The sequence below is a fragment of the Balaenoptera ricei genome, chromosome X (genome assembly GCF_028023285.1).
Source record: "Balaenoptera ricei isolate mBalRic1 chromosome X, mBalRic1.hap2, whole genome shotgun sequence".
NCBI lineage: Eukaryota > Metazoa > Chordata > Mammalia > Artiodactyla > Balaenopteridae > Balaenoptera > Balaenoptera ricei.
In genome coordinates this window covers 96,251,636-96,273,131 of record NC_082660.1, presented here as the reverse complement: position 1 = coordinate 96,273,131, position 21,496 = coordinate 96,251,636, and the positions used below count along the sequence as shown (strand labels likewise).

General features: G+C 46.0%; 1 protein-coding gene and 1 long non-coding RNA gene across 2 annotated transcripts in view; both read left to right on the top strand.

Annotated features, from left to right (window-relative positions):
* The window catches only part of LOC132357720 (uncharacterized), a 36,649-nt gene extending 35,264 nt beyond the window's left edge, over positions 1-1,385 (top strand). The window contains exon 3 of the long non-coding RNA XR_009500282.1: positions 1,187-1,385. This is a non-coding gene — a long non-coding RNA (uncharacterized LOC132357720). The remainder of the gene's footprint in view (positions 1-1,186) is intronic.
* Positions 1,386-8,919: 7,534 nt separating this feature from the next.
* LOC132357161 (tau-tubulin kinase 1-like) lies at positions 8,920-20,777 on the top strand. Its single transcript, XM_059910452.1, has 5 exons — positions 8,920-9,548; positions 17,414-17,526; positions 17,836-18,165; positions 19,032-19,251; positions 20,565-20,777. The coding sequence occupies exons 1-5, from the start codon at positions 8,920-8,922 to the stop codon at positions 20,575-20,577; spliced, it is 1,305 nt and encodes a 434-aa protein (XP_059766435.1). The 3' UTR covers positions 20,578-20,777.
* The last annotated feature ends 719 nt before the right edge of the window (positions 20,778-21,496 follow it).

Genomic DNA, 21,496 nt, shown 5'->3' with positions numbered 1-21,496 from the left:
TTGGTTTACAATGGTGTGTTAGTTTCTGCTTTATAACAAAGTCAATCAGCTCTACGTATACCTATATCCCCATATCTCCTCCCTCTTGCGTCTCCCTCCCATCCTCCCTATCCCACCCCTCTAGGTGGTCACAGAGCTCCGAGCTGATCTCCCTGTGCTATGCAGCTGCTTCCCACTAGCTATCTATCGTGTTTTAAATTTTTTTTGTAAAGTAAATAAGAAAAAATTGTTGAAATTTAGTTTTGGAAAAACAGTTTAATGTTACTAATGGACTTGCATTCTAGATGATATAGAAGGAAGTGTGTTCTGAAAAGTATTTCATTTGCAGCCGCAAGTCCTTTGTCCTGTAGCTTTAAGACTACTACAGATGGGAAATTTATCAGACCTGGAAATAGAGACCTATATGTTTTTAGAGGTCTAAAACGTAGAGACCTATATTTTTAGAGAATGGTCACCAGAAGAAGCAGCTAAAGCGAGTAAGCTGTGCACTAGCGGTACCTTCATCCCCTGGCCACAGAAATGGAGTCTCTTGGAATAACAATGCCTTTGAGAAGGTGACTCCTTACAAAGTAGTAAAACGTTAAGGATTTCACATAAGACTGCATTTCATGAGTAGTTCACAAATATTAGTTCAATTTAGATTTTTTATTCAAAAGAAGAGAAAATTAGCCATAGTAAGATTATTGGCTATCCCTGAGTCGGTAATTCAATCTTAGTTTCTCCTTCCTCTACCCATTCATCTTTTCCTTTCTCTGTCTCATCTCTCTCTCTCTCTCAGTATCACGCTCTTTCTTTCTCCCTTTCTTAATTTTCACACCTGTGGGTGTTTGATAACAGCCTCATTCCATTCTCATTTTACAGATACGGAAACTGAAGGTCTGGGATTATAAGGGATTTATGATTTGTGTAAGGAGCATAGGCTCTTAAGGTGGAAAGACATTTAGATGGCAGAGTGGCCTCTCAAGAAAAAAATCTAGCATTTATAGTGGTGGGCAAGAGAGAGATGAGGTTGGTGTGATGAAATGATGTGCACCCTGACAACCAAGGCTCTGGGTTACAAGAAGAAAACATCTTGTTCTCTCCTTGGAGAGCCAACAGATGTACATAGTATCGACTCATATTTAGAAAGTCCCTGCTGCATGTTATTGGTGTACAATTGTTAATTGACTCTTATCCCATCCTACAGTTGGAAGGCATAAAAAGAAGTGGACGGCGAAAGAAGAGATGAATTTGTTCTTCACGGATATTCTAGTTTTCATTAGCCCACAATGCAAATTTTGTTCCAAAGTTCAGCATCCCAAAATGATATTAACTGACATCTGACTTTATTCTGACCTTTTACAGATAAATTTGATAGTATTGTTCACATTGAAAATAAAAGCTTGTTTGACATGAATAAGCTGCAGATTTTTTTTTTTTAACCTAAATAACACTGACTCCAACGTATCTTTGTTCTATTTCTTTCGGCCCACCTTACTGTCATTGAAAGGGATTTCTTTCAACTATTTGGTAAGCCTGTTTCAAATCCTTTTATTGCAGCCTCAAATAAATTAAAATATTAGATTATAAACAAGTTGTGTGACGAGAGAGATGGTGGCCCAGCCTCTAGTACGTGTTATTGAGAGGACCTGACGGACGACCTCGCTTGCCTGGAGACCAGATGGCGCTATTGGCCTGCCATGGAGCAGCAGCAGCAGCAGCTGGGAACTTGTTTGAAATGCAAATTCTCAGACCCTGCTCCAGACCTACTGAATTGGATATTCTGAAGGTAGGCTGCTAGCCATCGGGTTTTACAAGTCCTCCAAGTGCTACTGAAGCACACTAAAGTTTGAGAACCACTGCTTTAGAGCAATGGGGGAAACGTTTAAGTACACCTACGGTAGGACCAGCCTTAATTCACTGACTTGGTACTGTTGCAGGTAAACTGAACAGGATGGTAAGATCTGGACTGAGGAAGACACTAGAATTCTCAGGGGCCTGAGACACAGAGAGCTCCCGGAGGGATGTGTTACTTTCCTAGGGTTACCGTAGCAAATTACCACAAAGCAGGTGGCTTAAAACAACCGAAACTTATTCTCTGACAGTTCTGGAGGCCAGAAGTCTGAGGTCAAAGTGTCGGCAGGGTTGCTTCCTTCTGGAGGCTCGGAGGGAGAATCTGTTCCATGCCTCTCTCCTAGTTTCTGGTGGCTGCTGTCAATCCTTGGCATCACTCGGCTTGTAAACGCATGATTCCAATTTCTTTCTTCACCTTTACATAGTGTTTCCCCCTGTGTCTCTGTTTCTGTGTTCTTTCTCTTCTTATGAGGACGCCAGTCATACTGGATTAAGGGCCCGCCCTAATCCAGTGTGACCTCATCTGATCTTTATTACACCTGCGAATACCCGATTTCCAAATAAGGTCACATTTACAGGTTCCGCGGGTCAAGACTTCAACATATCTTTTGCGGGGACACAGTTCAGCTTATAACAAGGGGCAAGGATTCAGTAGTGGAAGGGAGAAAAAGATGAAGGAGAAACCTAGTTCCAAAAGGATAAAAGCATTATGATACCATGCACGTATGAAGTTTAAAGACATGCAAAAGTGATTAGACTGATTATAGATACATGTATTTGTAGTAAAAGGCATACATAGGAGTAATGCATACATATGTAGTATGCAGAAAGGTGTGTATGAGAACAATAAACTTATTTAAGACAGTGGTTAAATGTATGGAAAGAGAGGGAGAATTCAATTGGGGAGAGGTACACTGGGTTTCAGTTTCATTTGTAAGCTTACGTTTCTTAAGACGGCTGATGGTTGCATGGGTGTAGCGTTCTCTGTACCTTTGTCGAGGTCTGAAATATGTCCTAATTTAAAGAAAATTAAAGGAGGAAATGGGCCTAATATCTGGAACTTCTTTAAGGGAAAAAGGTGAAGTGGTACTTGAGCAGAGCAGAGGACCATAGAAGGGGAGAACCAGGGGTCTGAGGGTAGAAGGCCTTATTTCTATCTTTAGTTAAGGCTGCTTGAGAGCTTGCTAGTTAGCATCAATACCTTTTTCTATTTTCTATGCTAGTGCCTCACGTATCCTAGGGTAGATTAACATTATTTATTTACGTGTGTGTCTCCCCAGCTGCCTAACGTGTGAGCTTCTGAATTGTTTGGAACTTAAAGGCTTTTATTTATTTCTCTCTCCTAAAGCACTGTGTTTCCTTCTTCGTAGATGCTTGATAAAGGTCTGTTAAAGTGAAGTTAGTGTAAGGTATCCGCAACCCTTTCCCCTGTCACTGGGGTTGACATTTAAAAATGCATTATCCTGTAGTAACACAGGGTATTCCTTATGGCTAGAACAACAACAGAAAGCGGCACAAGGCCTTTTGTCACCATTGTTTAACGAAGGAACAGTCCAAGTAGAAATTTATCCATGTAGGGTCCCTCGAAAGGCCTCAAATTGGTTTGCTTCTGTATGGTTCATGCCTCGCCAGCAGGGTGTGTATGTGTGTATTTCTGTGTTAATACAGTTAATGTATTAACTATAGTTAATATTAAAGGCCTTTACCTGGGCTTAAGAATTTTCGGAGGTTCACTTTATTTATTTATTTATTTATTTATTTTATAATTATTTTTTGGCCACGTCGTGTGGCATGCAGGATATCAGATCCCCGACCAGGGTTCGAACCCGTGCCCCCTGCATTGGGAGCGCAGAGTCTTAAGCACTGGGCCGCCAGGGAAGTCCCGGGAGGTTCACTTTAGACAAACGCCTGCACACCTCTTTTTGAGATACGCCTTTTTTGGTGCATGCTGGGAGTCCGTGTCCCTGCCCCTTACCGAGCTCCAGTTCCCTAGGGCCCTGAATTTACTCCCCAGGTGGCCCCATGTCCCAAGCCCCAAGAGGCATGTGTGTTCCTCTTCACTGAGTCTGTGCTTCTGAGAGCTGAGTGGCACTGTCAGTGTTATACTCTCAGGACTGAGAGGTATCTACGAGGTGCTGGCTGTGTATACAGGGAACAGGACACGTGGGCTACGTTACCCACATGTATGCACCTGAAGCCTCTCATGTTGAGGGAGGAAGCTCAGGCTTGCTGCTCTGAGGGTCTGCTGTAGCTCTAACGTATCAGGCTTCTCTGAGTCTCTGAGAGACGGTCCTTAAATCAGGTCAGGGACGAATCCTGCATTTCCTGTTTCTCTGGGTGTTTGTGGGTTTTTCTGTGTCCACACGTATAAAATATGTTCTCAGTGAGTCCCTCAACCTTGAAAACTTTGTGCTCCTTGTAGGAAAAGACCTGTCTTGTCCCTCTCTGCCTCGTCCAGGAAAGGTTAGGATGTTCTGATATTTTCCTTGCTTATGGCTCCATCTTCTGAAAGGATCTGATCGAAAAAATCTCCTTTTATTCCACTACCTGAGAGGTGACCATTGGGAGAAAAACAGAGGGGTAGGGTGGGTGCCGGAGTTGGAAACAGTTTTCTGTACCAGTTAGGGATATTCTAATGACACTAAAGTTAATGATGAAGAATCACTTTTACTCTAAACCACCTATTTTCAGATGCTCATAACTCCAAGGAATACAAACGAGTACACGTTTACAAGTCTAACAGGGCAGGATTCTCAGACAATGGTGTTCTGGGAAATGTGGTATTATCAAGTCCTGTGAATCACATCATATAGTAGGATCTGTTTTGAGGCACAAAATGTACATTTCTTAGAAGTCTGAGCAATGAATTGTGTGTGTTTACAGATAAGGAATTGATATCATCACCAAATCTATGAAGAAAATGAGTTTAAAACGATTCTAAGAGGCACCTAAAAGTTGGCTCTTCCCTCTCTCTCTCTCTCTCTGTCTCTCTGTCTCATCCAATTAGTTATTTACTCTGCTGCCTTTCTCTCCATTTTCCTGCGTTATTTTAGACCGCATCACTTCCTGACAAATTATGAACTGGTTCATGTATACAGAAGATAATACAGCATATATGTAAGGTATATCATAATAATATAAAAACCTGTGTACCCACCACCAAGCTTGAGAACTAGAACACGGCTAATGCCTTGGAAGCCCACCTGTGCCCTTCCTGCGTCATCCCCTCATTCCTCCCCTGAGGTAACCACGATCCTGAACTTTGTTAATAATTCACTTATTTATACATTCACGGCAGAGGAATGTTCCTTTAAATAATGTTATTTCTTGTCCATTTTGGATTTTATGTGAGTGTAATTATACTCGATGTATTACTTGCCTTACTCTTTCTCCCCGCCCCCCCCCCCCCCAATTTTGTGTTTGTGAGATTTATCCATGTTGATGTGTGCAACTGTAGTAATCAGTTTTCATTGCCGTATAGTTATCCATCGTATGAAAATTCCACAGGGTGTCTATTTCCTGTTGATGGACATGTGGGTTGTTTCCAGTTTTATGCTTTTGCAAATTATCTTGCGACGAATTTTCTCACTCATATCCCCCTATGCCCACATGCAAGAGTTTCTGTAGTTTCTCAGTTGAGGGCAATTTTACGCACTGCCCCCTCCGCCCCAACCAGGGTGACATTTGATAACGTCTGGAAACATTTTGGTTGTCATAACTGAGGGTGTGCTACTGGCATCTAGTGGGTGGAGGCCAAGGATACTGCTAAACATCCTACAATGCACAGGACAGTCCTCTACAACCCAGAATTGTCTTTCCAAAATGTCAACAGCTGAGTAACCCTGATCTAGAGTATAGGCCTAGGCATGAAATTTCTGGGTCGTAGGGTCTGCCCAAGTTCAACCTTACTGGTAACACCAATTATCTTTCAAAACAGTTGTACTAGTTCATACTCCCAACAGCAGAGGATGAGATTTCTATTGGCTCCACATTCTTGCCAACTCTTAGTATCATTACCTTCATTACTTCTTGCCTGAACTTTGCCCTAGTCTCCTAACCTTCTCCTACCTCCATGTCTTTCCCCACAGATACATGCTTCATATACTTGCTAAGTTAACCTTCCTAAAACCCAACTCTGGCCATGCCAAATTCCTGTCAGAAAATTTTGATGACTCTACTGCATACACAATAAACTTGGCATGTAAGACGCACACAAAAGGGCCCACTAGCTCTGTAGACCTAGTAATACCAACTTATTAGGTGGTATTCAAATAAGCCGTGCCCTTTCTCTGCTCTCTGCAGCATGTGTGTTGTTGAACACTTACCCTTTCTTAAGTCAGTTCTACATTCATTTCTAGGTCCATTAATTCAGCCAGTTATTAAATCTTTTAAATTTACTGAGTATTTGTCTTTCTCTGTCTCACTTGTTTCCCTTAACATAATACCCTGCAAGTCCATCCATGTTGCTGCCGATGGCAAAGTTCTTTTTTTATGGCTGATTAGTATTCGTTTGTATATATACACCACATCTTCTTTGTCCATTCATCTGTTGACGGACACAGATTGCTTCCATACGCTGGCAATTATAAATGACCATGCTATGAACATTGGGGTGCATGCATCTTTTTGAATTCGTGTTTTTCTTTTTTACAGATATATGCTCAGGAGTGGAATTGCTGGGTCGTATGGTAGATCTATTTTTAGTTTTCTGAGAAATATCCATACTGTTTTCCACAGTGGCTGCACCAATTTACAGTCCCACCAACAGTGTAGGATGGTTCCCTTTTCTCCACGTCCTCTCCAAAATTTGTTACGTGTGTCCTTTTGTGAGGTGATGTCTCATCGTGGTTTTGATTTGCATTTCCCCGACGATTAGTGATGTTGAACATGTGTGCATGTGCCCATTGGCCATCTGCGTTTCCCCAGAGACAGGAGTGGAGACTTCATTATTAAGGCTACAAGAAGCCATCATGGGGGTCTAATCTGGGATGTAATTTGTGTTTTAGAAATGTCACTCTGAAAGCAATGTGAAGAAAGGTCAGCGAGGAGGAAGAATGGAGTGCTCATTATAGGAGTGATTTATGTGAGAGATGCTGAAGTTCTAGACTAAGGTAGGGGTATTGAAAGCACATGAAGAAGTGTGTAGAACTGAAAGGCAACAGTTGATTGGCTATGGGTGATAACTGGATGTGGAGATACGGAAGGTGTTGTAAGCGTAGAAGAATAAGCGGTGGTAGATGTATTGACAACTTAGTATGCCTGAGTGTGATCAGGAAAAGAAGGAAAAGAGGAGAAACCCCAGGGAATTCCCTGGTGGTCCAGTGGTTAGGACTCGACAGTGGCCCGTGGCCCGGGTTCGATCCCTGTTCTGGGAACTACGATCCCAGCAAGCTGCGCGGCACGGCCAGGAAAAAAAAAAAAAAAAGAAACCCGAAACCAAATCAATGGTGACACGAGGGAGAGATAGAAGAGGGAGAGTGCAGATGGGCAAAAACCAGAGAGGCCAAGGAATAGGAGGGCTCAGTGAGATAAAAGAACACGTGTAGAGAGAGTAGAAGAATGAGAGAGCAGCATGGCTAGGCGCTTGCGGTCCAAGACTGGGATATTTTCATTTTAGAAGTGAGAGGTAGAGTAGTTTAGGGTAAAGAGTAAACCAAAGTGTGTCCCCACCCCTCCCCGCCCATATACACTGCAGATGCTTGGACAAAATGATCGGAAATGACCTTTTCATTTTTGACAAGCAAGTATTGTCTCTACGAGGATGCCTGAGTGACCAGAGACAAGGGGTGCAGGATTAAGAGCAGTAGGGCTGGGCTCAGCTGACCCACTGCTGTTGTGATGGTTAGTTATAGAGGGATCCCACATACGTAAGTATGTGGCTTAGTTCTATGTGGATCCGCCCCGTAAGTGAGAAGAAAGCACTTACTGCAATAGAAGGAAAAAGAGGGGGAAAGGAGAGGGGAAACGAAGGTGTGAAGATGCTCTGCTGGTGAAGAGAAGGGAGGAAATTAAGAGAAACATTTAAAAAACGTGTGATTCTAAAATGGTTGAAAAGAAAAAGTGGGGTGCTTGAGAAGGGGTCGAGGTGGGGTAAAGAGTTCAGTTTTTAGCTGTACAAAACACTCAGCCACCCCAGGAAGTTCCATGCAACTAAAGCTTTGCAATATGCTGGGCACAAGCAGTCCCAGCTCTTCTCACCAAATACTGAAGGAAAGGGGAAGGGGGAGAATGTTTGTTTGAATATTCTAGTTGACCAAGAGTGAACCTGAAATCCATTTTGATTTCAACACTCTTAAATGGCATGCCTCACGAGGTCCAGCGCTGGTGAATATGACTGAGGTTTATCTGTTCCTTGCCCATCTGGCTTATGTGCTCTGAAGAAGCCTCTTTCTGACCTTGCTTCATCAAGGTACCAAGATGGGAAGGACGAAGGGTAGTGAATGAGTGGAAGCATTTCCTCTTTCTCTGAGATATTTCTATTCTATGTGGCAATGTTCAGGGTAGCGGAAAGAAGAGAAGGCCTCTAGCAAAAATGTAAGGCTTTTTTCCCCCACATGCTGGGGCCAGAATGCTGGAGCATTACAGTGGCCTGCTCTCCAGGGGCTCACTGCCTTGAAGATCCGATACACTGACCGTTGCCTTCTTTTCCCCTTCAATGCTGTCAGCCAAGAACCCTCACTTCAACTGTGCATCCCTTAGCTATGGGAGGGGGGCTCCTGGAGCCCAATTTCTGTCCTGATGACGGGCCAGAGCCGGGCCACGACATGCACAGGTTGAACCTCCTCTATCCCTTCCAGAGGACAGGCGCTCTGGTTGACTGGAGGCCCGAGGGTCTGGGAATGACCACCAGTCAACTATGTCCTGATTCCTCAGAGGTGTCCAGATCTTTCAAACTGCAGATTCAGCCCGGGCGGTCAAATTACTCCTTTCACCACAAAAAGCAAACTCTTGGGCATACGCTGTTTCAAGTGAAAAGCACATTTTGCGTTTTTGCAGAGGGGAGGCGCAGGGCGGGGTGCCCCACGCCGCCGACCCCAGGCCCAGCTCTCCAGCTGCCAGGGAGCTGGAGCTGGGGCTGACCAAGGAATGACTGCGGACGCCAGAAGGAGCAGAGGGCTGGGCGGCGCACAGGCTGCGGTAGGAGGCGGGACCGCGCATCTCGTTCAATGGGTCCCGGCGCCTGCCGGATTGGCTAAGCTCGCTTGCCGTCGGGGTGGGCGGAGCCAGTTGTGCGCCGGGCTTGGGGCCCGCCCAGCGGCAGCCGGACGTGCTTCAGACCCCGCGCTCTGGGCAGCGGCTGGGTGCGTGGTCCGGTTGCTGCGTGGAGTGAAGCTGCTGGGCTGCTGCTCTTCTTGCCGCTCCCTGGCTCAGGGCCGCTGGTCGACCCCCACCCTCCCCACTCCCCTTGGCCTCGATGTTCTCACCTTACAGGTGGCTCTTGGCCGAAGCACGAGGTCCGCGCCCCGCTCCTCTTGGTTATCCCGCTCCCCCCCCCCCCACCTGGTCTCTCTTCCTCCCGGTCCGCAGCGGTCTCCAGGGTTCTCCGACGGTCGGAGCTCTGGCGTCCCGACATGCGGCGGGCCGCTGTGCTCCTGCTGCTCATCAGGACCCGGCCCTTGGAGGGCGACGACCCGAAACCCAGCTGGAAATTCCGCTTTGATTTCTAACCTCTCCTCGTCTGATGTTCCTGACGTCGTTCTGGACTTCTTCGATTGGTAAGCGGGGTCGGCAGGCTGCCATGAGCTGGGAGGGCGGTGGGTGAGTGGGCGACCTCTTAGAAGGAGACGGCTGGAGCCGATGTGGGCCTGCGCTTTTGAACCGCTGCCCACGCGCGCTGCCTGCTGGCCAGTCCCTAGAGGAGTTGGTGGTGGGGATGGGGACGACCAGCTGCGATGGAGCCCCCTTGCTTCAGCCCCTCTGTTGCTGTGGTGCCTAATAGCGCTGAAGTGGCGGGGTTCGGGGAACTACCGCCCCAGGGTCCACCCCTCCATCTCCAGGGACTGAGTTCTCCTCAGCCAGGTATACTGGCCCCTGTGTGTGAGTGCGCGGGGAGGGGGTGATGGTGCGGTGAGGGCTAAAGGCAGTATTCTGTGCTGAGCTGACGGCTGGTAAAACTGGGAGGGCCTCGACCGGCCTAATCCCAGATTCCGCTCCCCACTCTGCTCCGCCAGATAGGGTCCTCTAGCAACAACGCTTCTTATTAAATGCACCAGATGCATTCCTGCTTATTATCCCTGAATAGTGTTTCCTTGTCAGCCAGCAGAACGATTCAAGCAAGCCAATCACATCCTTGCTTAGGAACCAGGGGGTACCTCACCCTCGTGATACTGCAAAGCCCGCTTCCCCCAGACCCTTCTGGTTCACGCTGTTCCAGAATGCAACCCCCATGTGTCCTGCATGGCCTGCGATGTCCTCCTCTCCTGGGCTGCCCAAGAGGTGGGTCACTGGGCCTCCGACCCTGTCCCCATAACCACCCAGAAGGTCTGGACCACTCATGATTAGATGGAGATAAAACCCACAGCTGTAAATTTGCACTGCTAGAAATCTAAAATATTCTGAGGGAATTTGTACAGAGAGAAAAGACAAAATAATAATAATTCCATGCAGCGCCAGTGGCAGCACCCTAGCAGAAGATGTTTTCAGTCCACCCACCTCTGGCTTGGGGGCCCAGCAATCTTCTGCTGTGCCACTCTGTTGCCTATGCCTGTGTTGCAGTGAAAATCCTGATCATCCTAATGATAGGGAAGAGCAACCATGGCACTTTTGTGACACGGTGATGAAATTAAACCCAACTTAAGCCAGAGTCCTTAAAACTTATTAAGCAACCATTGCCATAGGGGAGGCCCCTAACCCTAATGAAACTGATTTGATGCTGTCTGAAGGAAGAAATCTATAAATATGAGCAGATTAGAGAGGACACCCCCTCACACACACACACACAAAGTACATCCAGTGACAAACGAGCAAGCAAAAAGAATCAGAGAGAATGAAATTAGAAAACTTCAATACAGAGGGAGGCAACAATTAAATCGATACAAAGGTGCACAATTTAATCCAGTTGGAAATCTAGAATTTGCTAAAAGAATTTATACCTGGTAAGACCTTTGTCCTTGGCAGACATCTGTCTTCTCACTGTGTCCTCACATGGCCTTTTCTTTGTTCAGTGTGGGGAGACAGAGAGCTCTGTGGCATCTGTTCCTTTTCTTATAAGGATACCCCCCCTATTGGATTAGAGCTCCAAGCTTATGACCTCGTTTAACCTTGAAGGCCATATCTCCAAATATAGTCACATTGGGGGTTAGGGCTTCAACATACCAATTTGGGGGGAACAGAATTCAGTCCATAACATTTTTTTTTTTTTTTTTTTACTTTTGGCTGTGTTGGGTCTTCGTTGCTGCACGCGGGCTTTCTCTAGTTGCGGCGAATGGGGGCTCCTCTTCGTTGAGGTACACGGGCTTCTCACCGTGGTGGCGTCTCTTGTTGTGGGGCATGGGCTCTAGGTGCGCGGGCTTCAGTAGTTGTGGCCCACGGGCTCAGTAGTTGTGGTTTGCGGGCTCTAGAACTCAGGCTCAGTAGTTGTGGCGCACAGGCTTGCTCCGCGGCACGTGGGATCTTCCCAGACCAGGGCTTGAACCCGTGTCCCCTGCATTGGCAGGCAGATTCTCAACCACTGCGCCACCAGGGAAGCCCTATATATTTTATATATAGTAGTTTATATCTGCTAATCACAAACTCCTAATTTATCCCTTCCCCACCCCCTTTCCCCTTTGGTAAACATAAGTTTGTTTTCTATGTCTGTGAGTCTGTTTCTGTTTTGTAAATATCAATAAGTTCATTTGTATCATTTTGTATTAGATTCCACATGTAAGTGATATCATATGATACTTGTTGTGGCTCACGGGCTCTAGAGCACAGGCTCAGTAGTTGTGGCGCACGGGCTTAGTTGTTCTGGATCTTCCCAGACCAGGGCTCGAACCCGTGTCCCCTGCGTTGGCAGGTGGATTCTTAACCACTGCGCCATCAGGGAAGCCCTCAGATGAATTCTTAAGAAGAATTCATTTATATGTCTTTTATATATATATGATATGTTCTTGATCCTTTCATCTGCCCAAAACACTTAGGTTGTCTCCATTCCTTGGCTATTGTGAATAATGCTGCAATGAGCATAAGAGAGCAGAGCAGAAATCACCTCCTTTGGATCTGTTTTCAGGAGTGGGATTGCTGGCTGATCTGCTAGTTCTATTTTCAATCTTTTGAGGAACCTCCATACCGTTGTCCATAGTGGCCGCACCATTTTACTTTCCCACCAACAGGGCACGAGGGTTCCCTTTTTACCACACTCTTGCCAACACTTGCTATCTCTTGTCCTTTTGAAAATAGCCATCCTAATAGGTGTGATGTCTTAATTACAGTTTGATTTGCATTTCCCTCAGGGTTAGTGATGTTGAACACATTTTCCTATACCTATTGGCCAGTTGTATGTCTTCTTTGGAAAAATGTATATTCAGACTGTGTACCCTTTTATTAATTATTTGTTGGTTTTGTGTTTGTTTTTTTGTTTTTTTTTTTGATGTTGAGTTGATTGAATTCCTTATATATTTTGCATATTATCCCCTCAACAGATAACATGATTTGCAAATGTTTTCTTCTGCTTCATAGGTCAGTTGCCTTTTCATTTTGTCGATTGTTTCCTTTGCTGTGCAGAAGCTTTTTAGTTTGATGTAGTCCACTTGTTTATTTTGTTTTTGTTGCCTTTGTTTTGGTGGCAGTTCAAAAAAAAATCATTGCCATAACCTATGTCAAGGAGCTTACCCCTGTGTTTTCCTCTAGGAGTTTTACAGATTCAGGCCTTACGTTTAAGTCTTTAATCCATTTGGAGTTCATTTTGGGGTATGGTGTAAGATAAGGGTCCAATATAGTATCTTTGCATGTGGATATCCAGTTTTCCCAGCACCATTTATTGAAGAGACTCTCCTGTCCTCGCTGTGTGTTCTTGTCAAATAGTTGAGCATATATGTGTGGGTTGATTTCTGGGCTCTATATTTTGTTCCATTGGTCTATGTCTATATCTGTTCTTATGCCAGTACCATGCTGTTTTGATTACTATACCTTTGTAAAATAATGAAATCAGGAAGCATGATGCCTCCAGGTTTAGGTTTGTTATTTGGGGGGTGGTTCATCAAAGGGTACAAATGATCAGTTATAAGATAAATACATTCTAGGGATCTAATGTACAGCATGCTGATATAATTTAAGATGTTGTGTGGTATGCTGGAGACTTGCTGAGACAGTAGATCTTAGTTTTATCCCACACACCACCCCCAAAAAACCTTTAGCTATGTGAGGTGATAGATGTATTAATCAGTTTCACTGTGGTAATCATTTAACAATGTATACATACATCAAGCATCACACTGTTCACCGTGAATATAGAAATTTTATTTGTAAATTATACTTCCATAAAGTTGGAGGGGATGGGAGGAATGTGTGTCCTGTTCACATGGAAAAAATTAATTACTCTAAACTGTCAGAGGTAAAGCACAGGATTTGGGTTACTAGAAGAATACATTTTAAGTCAACTGTCTTCAATAAACTCAATGAGCGAAAGGAAACAATGATCAAAGAACTAGGAAACAATGAGAAAGATGTATCACAAAGAGACAGATATTATAAATAGGGACAAAATAAAAGTTCTTCAGCTGCAAAGCACAGTAAGTGAAATGAAAAATTAATAAAAGATGTCCAACAGCAAATTTGACCAGGAGAAAAAGAATCAGCGAGTTTTAAAAGGTTAGTTGAACTATCCAGTCTCTGGAAAGGAAAAGAGGAGCAGAAAAGCAAAGAATGAAGAATAATGAGCAAAGCCTATGAGACTTATGTGCATCAGCAAGCTTATCAATGTACACATAATGACACTTGCAGAGGCAGAGGAGAGAGAGAAAGGGGCAGGAAATCATTGAAGAAATGATGCCTGAAAACCTCCAAACTCGGAGGAAAGACATGACTCTACACACCCAAGAAGTTCCACAAACTCCAAGCAGGATAAAATCAGAGATCCCCACCTAGGCACACCATGCTCAAATTATCAAAAGTCAAAGACAAAGAGTGAACCTTGAAAACAGCAATAGAAACAACTCCTCACCTACAAGTAATCCTCAGTAAGATTTGTGCCCATTTCTCTACAGAAACCATAGAGGACAGCTGGCATTGGAATGACATACTAAAAGCGTAGAACAAATGAACAAAAATACCCTTTCAACCAAGAATTCTATATGTGGGGAAAACGAAGGGGAGTTAAAGACATTCCAAGACAAACAAAAACTGAGAGAGTACATAGCTAGTAAGCTTGCCCTACAGAAAGTACTAAAAGGAGTCCTTCAGGCTGAATTGAAATAATGCTGGGCACCTATCTGAAGCAATATGAAGAAATAAACCACAAAGGCCAAGGTAACTACACAGGTAAACGCAAAAGCCAGTATTGCTGTACTTTTGGTTTGTATCTCCTCTTTTTGTTCTCATATATGATTGAAAATACAAATGTATAAAGCATTAACTATAAATCTCTGTTAATGGGCACCAAATATACAAACATGCCATGTGTCACCATAATTAAATAAAGAAATGTGGCAGAGCTGGGGAAAAGCAGAGTTTTTGAATACTATTGCAACTATCTCCGTATTAATACAAACTTGATTATTATAAAGTTAAGATATTAATTGTAACTCCCAGTGTAACCACCGACACTGCCCCCACAAAAAGCTCCAGCACTATAAAAAAACTAAAAAAGGTACAGAGAAAGGAGTGATAAAGAATCACTTTGTACACTAGAAAAATGAAATTAATAACAGAAAAATACAGTAATTGAGGAGTGAAGGAACAAAAAAAGGCTGACATGTGGAAAATAAATAGGAAAAGGTCAGGAAAAGTCTTTCCCTGTCAGTAATCAATACAATAACCATAGATAAAACTGTTCAACGAAAAGACAGCACAAGTGAGTGAACTTCAGGCAGTCACCTTAGCGCTGGATGCTCTGGCCAACAGTTAGCCCCGTCTGCACATTTTCATAGACAATCAGGCCATTGTCGTCGGTCTGGCTGTCTGGTCCGGCCCATGGCAGCAACGACGTTTCCTTGTGTAAAACTGTCCTGTCCCCTTTGGGGTAAAGAGCCCTGGGAATCTCTTGGCCCGCAGACTCCCAACTTATAAATCCAGGTCACACGTGTCTCTATATATACTAAAGCCACTATGCAGGGCTTTGCCAAGACCCTCCTTCTTGGCTTTGGAGTTCCGGGCCTTATTGATGGTGACCGAGGCATGCATTTTACTTCTCAGGATACACAACGCTGGGCTCTTGAACGGCATTCAGTGGACCTTTTGCCTCCCTACCCGGCCTTAGGCTGCAGGACTCAGAGTTCCAGAGTGGCTTACTTCCACAAGTTCAAATTCCATTACACGAAAATGGCACGTTTCAGTCGCCAGTCACACGCCAGAGGTGAATTGTAGTATAGCGTCTGACTGCGTCCTTTGATGTTTGACTGCTGAGGGCTTTTAAACGTCAAGCCTCCCTCTTCCCCAATGCCCCACACTCTCTCCTTTGGCGCGGTTGTAGGGTGGAGGGGAGGAGGAGTGGGCGTCAAACTACACTAGCTACTGCCGGCACAAGGGAACTGTCATGCTGGCCCCATCCACTAATCACAGTAGAACTCCCAAAGCAATTTCTTCCTTTCCTGACTCTCTCAAGTCTTTTTTGGAGCAGCTTGAAAAGGCTACCCTGCTCTCCCCCCAGAAGCCTCCTCATGTAAGGAATACACTTTGCATCGCGTCTCGGTAGTGTGTGTGTGTGTGTGTGTGTGTGTGTGTGTGTGTGTGTGGTGTCACCAGTCTTGATTGACCTTTGAACCCAACTTGGGGTAGGGGTCCATACTGACTCAGGGTGGCAACAACAGCTCTTCTCGCCAACCTTCCCAGGAGCGCAGTGCAGAATGTGTGCTTCCCATCCGTGAAACGTTAGGGTCTGTCAAATTAGATGTCCTGGATCCCAAGGCGGTGTGCTTACTGGAAGTAAGGGACATAGCTTATGTTCTCCTGAACGTGAAGTTACAGCTAACACCCACTCTTGCTTCTGTGCCCAGCGACAATAGTAAGTGGGATTAGCATAAAATAGTTGCCGATTTCTTCCTCGTTTTAAGCATTCGTTACCCTTGACCACTCGGCTAAGTGGGGCTGAGTACAACAAAAAGTCTCGGACTGTTGACCGAGAAATCATTCTAGGAAGCCTGTCCTGTTAACGTGTGCCATGCTGTATTAGTCTGCTCAGGCTGCCCTAATAAAATGCCATAGGCTGGGCGGCTTAAACAAGACATTGGTTTATTTCCTACAGTTCTGGAGGCTAGGAAGCCCAAGGTCAGGGTGCCAGCATGGTGGAGTTCTTGGTGAGGGCCCTCGTTTTGGCTTGAAGATAGCCGCCTTCTTCCTGTGGCTTCACGTTGGGGTGGTGGGCGGAGAGCACCATCTATGGTCTCTTCCTGTAAGGGCAGTGATCCCAACGTGTGGACCGCAGCCTCCTGACCTTACCGAAACTGAATGACCTACCAAAGACCCGGTCTCCAAATACCATCTCCTGGGGGCGGGGTGGGGTGGGGGACGGGCTTCATCGTATGAATTGGGGAGGCAGGGGATGTACACAATCCAGTGCAGAGCAGGTGCTCAGCCCAGTCTTTTTTTTTTTTTTTTTTCAGCCCAGTCTTTAAAAGAAGTATCTCTCTCTGTCTCTGTCTCTGTCTCTGTCTCTGTGTCTCTCTCTTCCCTCTCTCTCTCTGTCTTCATTTCTTGGCGGCTGGAAGTGAATTGGGGAGCCCTGATGAAACACTGTCCGGCTCCTGTCTTTACTGCTTTCTCTCCACTCTCCATTCTCACTGCATCCATATCGACTTTGTATGTCCTTTTCTAAGTAGCTTTAACCGCATTAAAACCTCCAAATTCTCTTGCTCTCTCTTGTGGGAGGTTTTAAGCGTTGCTGAGATTTGATCTATACACCTTCTCTCTCTCTCGTTTTTGAACTAAGTGTGTCTCAGTCAGCGTGAGCTGCCCCAGGGTGGCAATTGGGGAACACATGCAGGTTCCCATACCCCAGGGCGCCGCCCTATAGGGACACTGTAGCTTTGCTCTTGCAGTGGTGGAATGAAAAGGAAGGGATTCCTGTGGGCTCACGGAGGCTCAGGGTGAGCTGGGCCTTTAAGGCTTCCAGGGAAGCTGAAGACCTTGGTCACTCATTGGACGGCGGTGCTGTCAATCCTTGGCTGCTGGCAAATGAGCTTAGAGCCGGCGCTGGAGGAAGTGGCCCTTGGTTGACCCTTCCAAGGTCCGCCTCCCGTCGCCAGCCAGTCAGGCTCTTTCCCGCCCTGTGCGCAGCGGCCTCGGCGCAGTCTCGGTGGGGCGCTCCACAGGCCGGCGGTCTGCCCTTCCCGTGGCGGGGCCCCCAGAGGCATCTTCGCAGACTCTTGTCCCCTGTGCAGCCGGCTTCTCTGCAGCCCCCACCCCGTGCCGGAGGCCCCGCTGCCAACAGCGTCCCCTCCCTCAGCGATACTCAGCCCGGCGGCCGCCATCTTCCCCGCGATCTTCACTGCAGCCCGATCCGTGTGTGGCGCGTCCGTCCTGCCATGTCTGCCACAGAGGAGCGAGGGCCGATCCCAGGTGGCCAGGCCGGAGCTGGTGGCGGGGCGGGTGGCGACCCCAGTCCCCTCGGGGTCCGCGCATCCCCTTCGGGAGGGATGGATGGAGCCGAGGGGGCCGCGGCCCTTCTGGCCTCCCTGGGGCTCTCCAGAGCCCTTCACGGGGAGGATGGTGGGCAGGAGGCCGCCCAGGCCGCAGTGGAAGAAGACTGGGATGTAGAGCTGGTTGAGGAGGAGGAGGAGGAGGAGGAGGAGGTGGAGGAGGTGGAGGAGGAGGAGGAGGAGGAGGAGACGGAGGAGGAGGAGGAGGAGGAGGAAATTTTTGAATTAGAGATCGAGGACCAGGAGGAGGATGAGTACCAGTCAGAAGAGGGAGACGAAACTGAGGAAGAGGTCGAGGAGGAGGAAGAGACACAAGAGGAGGACGAGAATGGGCACGAGGGCGCGGGAGTGGTCGCGGGCCACGGGCCCCCCATGGCGCAGTTTCAGTCCCTGTTCCGGGATCCGGTCCATTGCCGTGTGCACCACAGCCACTACAACTACCGTGTCCTGGTCGGGCCCCACGCCGGCCGCGTGATGGTCAGGCGCCGCTCCCGACGGCTCTCGGACCCTGCAGAGGATGCCGCGCCTCCTCAGGAGCAGGAAGACCTGGGAGAGGCAGGTGAGGTCTGGCGGGGCGAGTACCAGGCAGAGGGCACCCCGCCCTGGGAGCCGCAGGAACCTGCAGAGGGGGCGGCATCCCAGAAGGCAGAGGAACCCGCGGCGGCGGCCGAGTTCTGGGCGGGCGAGGTCCTGGCTGATGCCTCCGAGTCCTGGGAGGCTGGGGCGTGTGGACCTGACGACGGGGCCGAGGCTGGCGAGGGGCGGCCCAGTCCCCAGGCCCTTGCAGCCCCTGCTGGGGCATCGGCCTGAAAGGCAGGCCGCGCTCAGCGCTGGCCTCTGGCGGTTAAGCAGCGGGTCAAAGCTCTCAAAAACCTTCAGGCACGATATGCACAAGTAGAAGCCCAATTCTCTAAAGACCTTTATGATCTTGAGAAAAAGTATGCTGCTGTCTACCAACCTAGGGGCGAACAAATGGCACGCCTCACTTTTGGTTGACGGGCTTCTAAAAATGTAAAGATTCTCAGTAGGATGACCTGAGAAAATGATGAAAGGTCACAGGGGCACTTTTCAGTGGTTGAGGAATCAGTGAGCTTCGCGGTAGAACTTGTCTTTAAATCGGGTGAACATTTTCCAGTGACGTTCTGGCAGAAACATACAAAAATGCTCTGAGAATCAAATGGTTTCGATCCCTTCTCCAAAGGGCCAGAAATAATCAGCAGCACAGTGTGTGAGATCTACTGGAAGGAGGGGAAAAATGTTGTGAAAACTGTCAAGCAGCAGAAGTGTGAGGCCCATGGAAGTGTTGTATCAACCAGTAGGAACATGGCCAGCTCTTCTTTTTATTTATTTATTTATTTATTTATGTATGTATGTATGTATGTATGTATGTATGTATGTATGTTTTGACATATTTCTCTTCTCCAGAACCTCCTGAGGGCAGAGAACTAGATTCTGCTGCTGATTTTAAATCGGGAAATGTTTCCCACCACCTTGTGATGCCAAAGTCCGTATCATTCGACACTAAAGAAGAGAGTGCACATCAGTATGAAAATGCTGAGGAAGAGAAAGAGGATGGAAAGGAAAAAGCAGAAGAAGGACCCAAAGTGGGTACGGTCTCAGCAGAGGGCAGCTCTGGAGAATACAGGTATTATTGTATAGTGCAACCATTCCTGACATATACCTGTTACTAACAGCTTTATGTTTTGTTTTGTTTTGTTTACATACTTAATTTATTTTTGGTTTATTTTTTTAACATCTTTATTGGAGTATAATTGCTTTACAGTGGTGTGTTAGTTTCTGCTTTATAACAAAGTCAATCAGCTCTACGTATACCTATATCCCCATATCTCCTCCCTCTTGCGTCTCCCTCCCATCCTCCCTATCCCACCCCTCTAGGTGGTCACAGAGCTCCGAGCTGATCTCCCTGTGCTATGCAGCTGCTTCCCACTAGCTATCTATCGTGTTTTAAATTTTTTTTGTAAAGTAAATAAGAAAAAATTGTTGAAATTTAGTTTTGGAAAAACAGTTTAATGTTACTAATGGACTTGCATTCTAGATGATATAGAAGGAAGTGTGTTCTGAAAAGTATTTCATTTGCAGCCGCAAGTCCTTTGTCCTGTAGCTTTAAGACTACTACAGATGGGAAATTTATCAGACCTGGAAATAGAGACCTATATGTTTTTAGAGGTCTAAAACGTAGAGACCTATATTTTTAGAGAATGGTCACCAGAAGAAGCAGCTAAAGCGAGTAAGCTGTGCACTAGCGGTACCTTCATCCCCTGGCCACAGAAATGGAGTCTCTTGGAATAACAATGCCTTTGAGAAGGTGACTCCTTACAAAGTAGTAAAACGTTAAGGATTTCACATAAGACTGCATTTCATGAGTAGTTCACAAATATTAGTTCAATTTAGATTTTTTATTCAAAAGAAGAGAAAATTAGCCATAGTAAGATTATTGGCTATCCCTGAGTCGGTAATTCAATCTTAGTTTCTCCTTCCTCTACCCATTCATCTTTTCCTTTCTCTGTCTCATCTCTCTCTCTCTCTCAGTATCACGCTCTTTCTTTCTCCCTTTCTTAATTTTCACACCTGTGGGTGTTTGATAACAGCCTCATTCCATTCTCATTTTACAGATACGGAAACTGAAGGTCTGGGATTATAAGGGATTTATGATTTGTGTAAGGAGCATAGGCTCTTAAGGTGGAAAGACATTTAGATGGCAGAGTGGCCTCTCAAGAAAAAAATCTAGCATTTATAGTGGTGGGCAAGAGAGAGATGAGGTTGGTGTGATGAAATGATGTGCACCCTGACAACCAAGGCTCTGGGTTACAAGAAGAAAACATCTTGTTCTCTCCTTGGAGAGCCAACAGATGTACATAGTATCGACTCATATTTAGAAAGTCCCTGCTGCATGTTATTGGTGTACAATTGTTAATTGACTCTTATCCCATCCTACAGTTGGAAGGCATAAAAAGAAGTGGACGGCGAAAGAAGAGATGAATTTGTTGTTCACGGATATTCTAGTTTTCATTAGCCCACAATGCAAATTTTGTTCCAAAGTTCAGCATCCCAAAATGATATTAACTGACATCTGACTTTATTCTGACCTTTTACAGATAAATTTGATAGTATTGTTCACATTGAAAATAAAAGCTTGTTTGACATGAATAAGCTGCAGATTTTTTTTTTTTAACCTAAATAACACTGACTCCAACGTATCTTTGTTCTATTTCTTTCGGCCCACCTTACTGTCATTGAAAGGGATTTCTTTCAACTATTTGGTAAGCCTGTTTCAAATCCTTTTATTGCAGCCTCAAATAAATTAAAATATTAGATTATAAACAAGTTGTGTGACGAGAGAGATGGTGGCCCAGCCTCTAGTACGTGTTATTGAGAGGACCTGACGGACGACCTCGCTTGCCTGGAGACCAGATGGCGCTATTGGCCTGCCATGGAGCAGCAGCAGCAGCAGCTGGGAACTTGTTTGAAATGCAAATTCTCAGACCCTGCTCCAGACCTACTGAATTGGATATTCTGAAGGTAGGCTGCTAGCCATCGGGTTTTACAAGTCCTCCAAGTGCTACTGAAGCACACTAAAGTTTGAGAACCACTGCTTTAGAGCAATGGGGGAAACGTTTAAGTACACCTACGGTAGGACCAGCCTTAATTCACTGACTTGGTACTGTTGCAGGTAAACTGAACAGGATGGTAAGATCTGGACTGAGGAAGACACTAGAATTCTCAGGGGCCTGAGACACAGAGAGCTCCCGGAGGGATGTGTTACTTTCCTAGGGTTACCGTAGCAAATTACCACAAAGCAGGTGGCTTAAAACAACCGAAACTTATTCTCTGACAGTTCTGGAGGCCAGAAGTCTGAGGTCAAAGTGTCG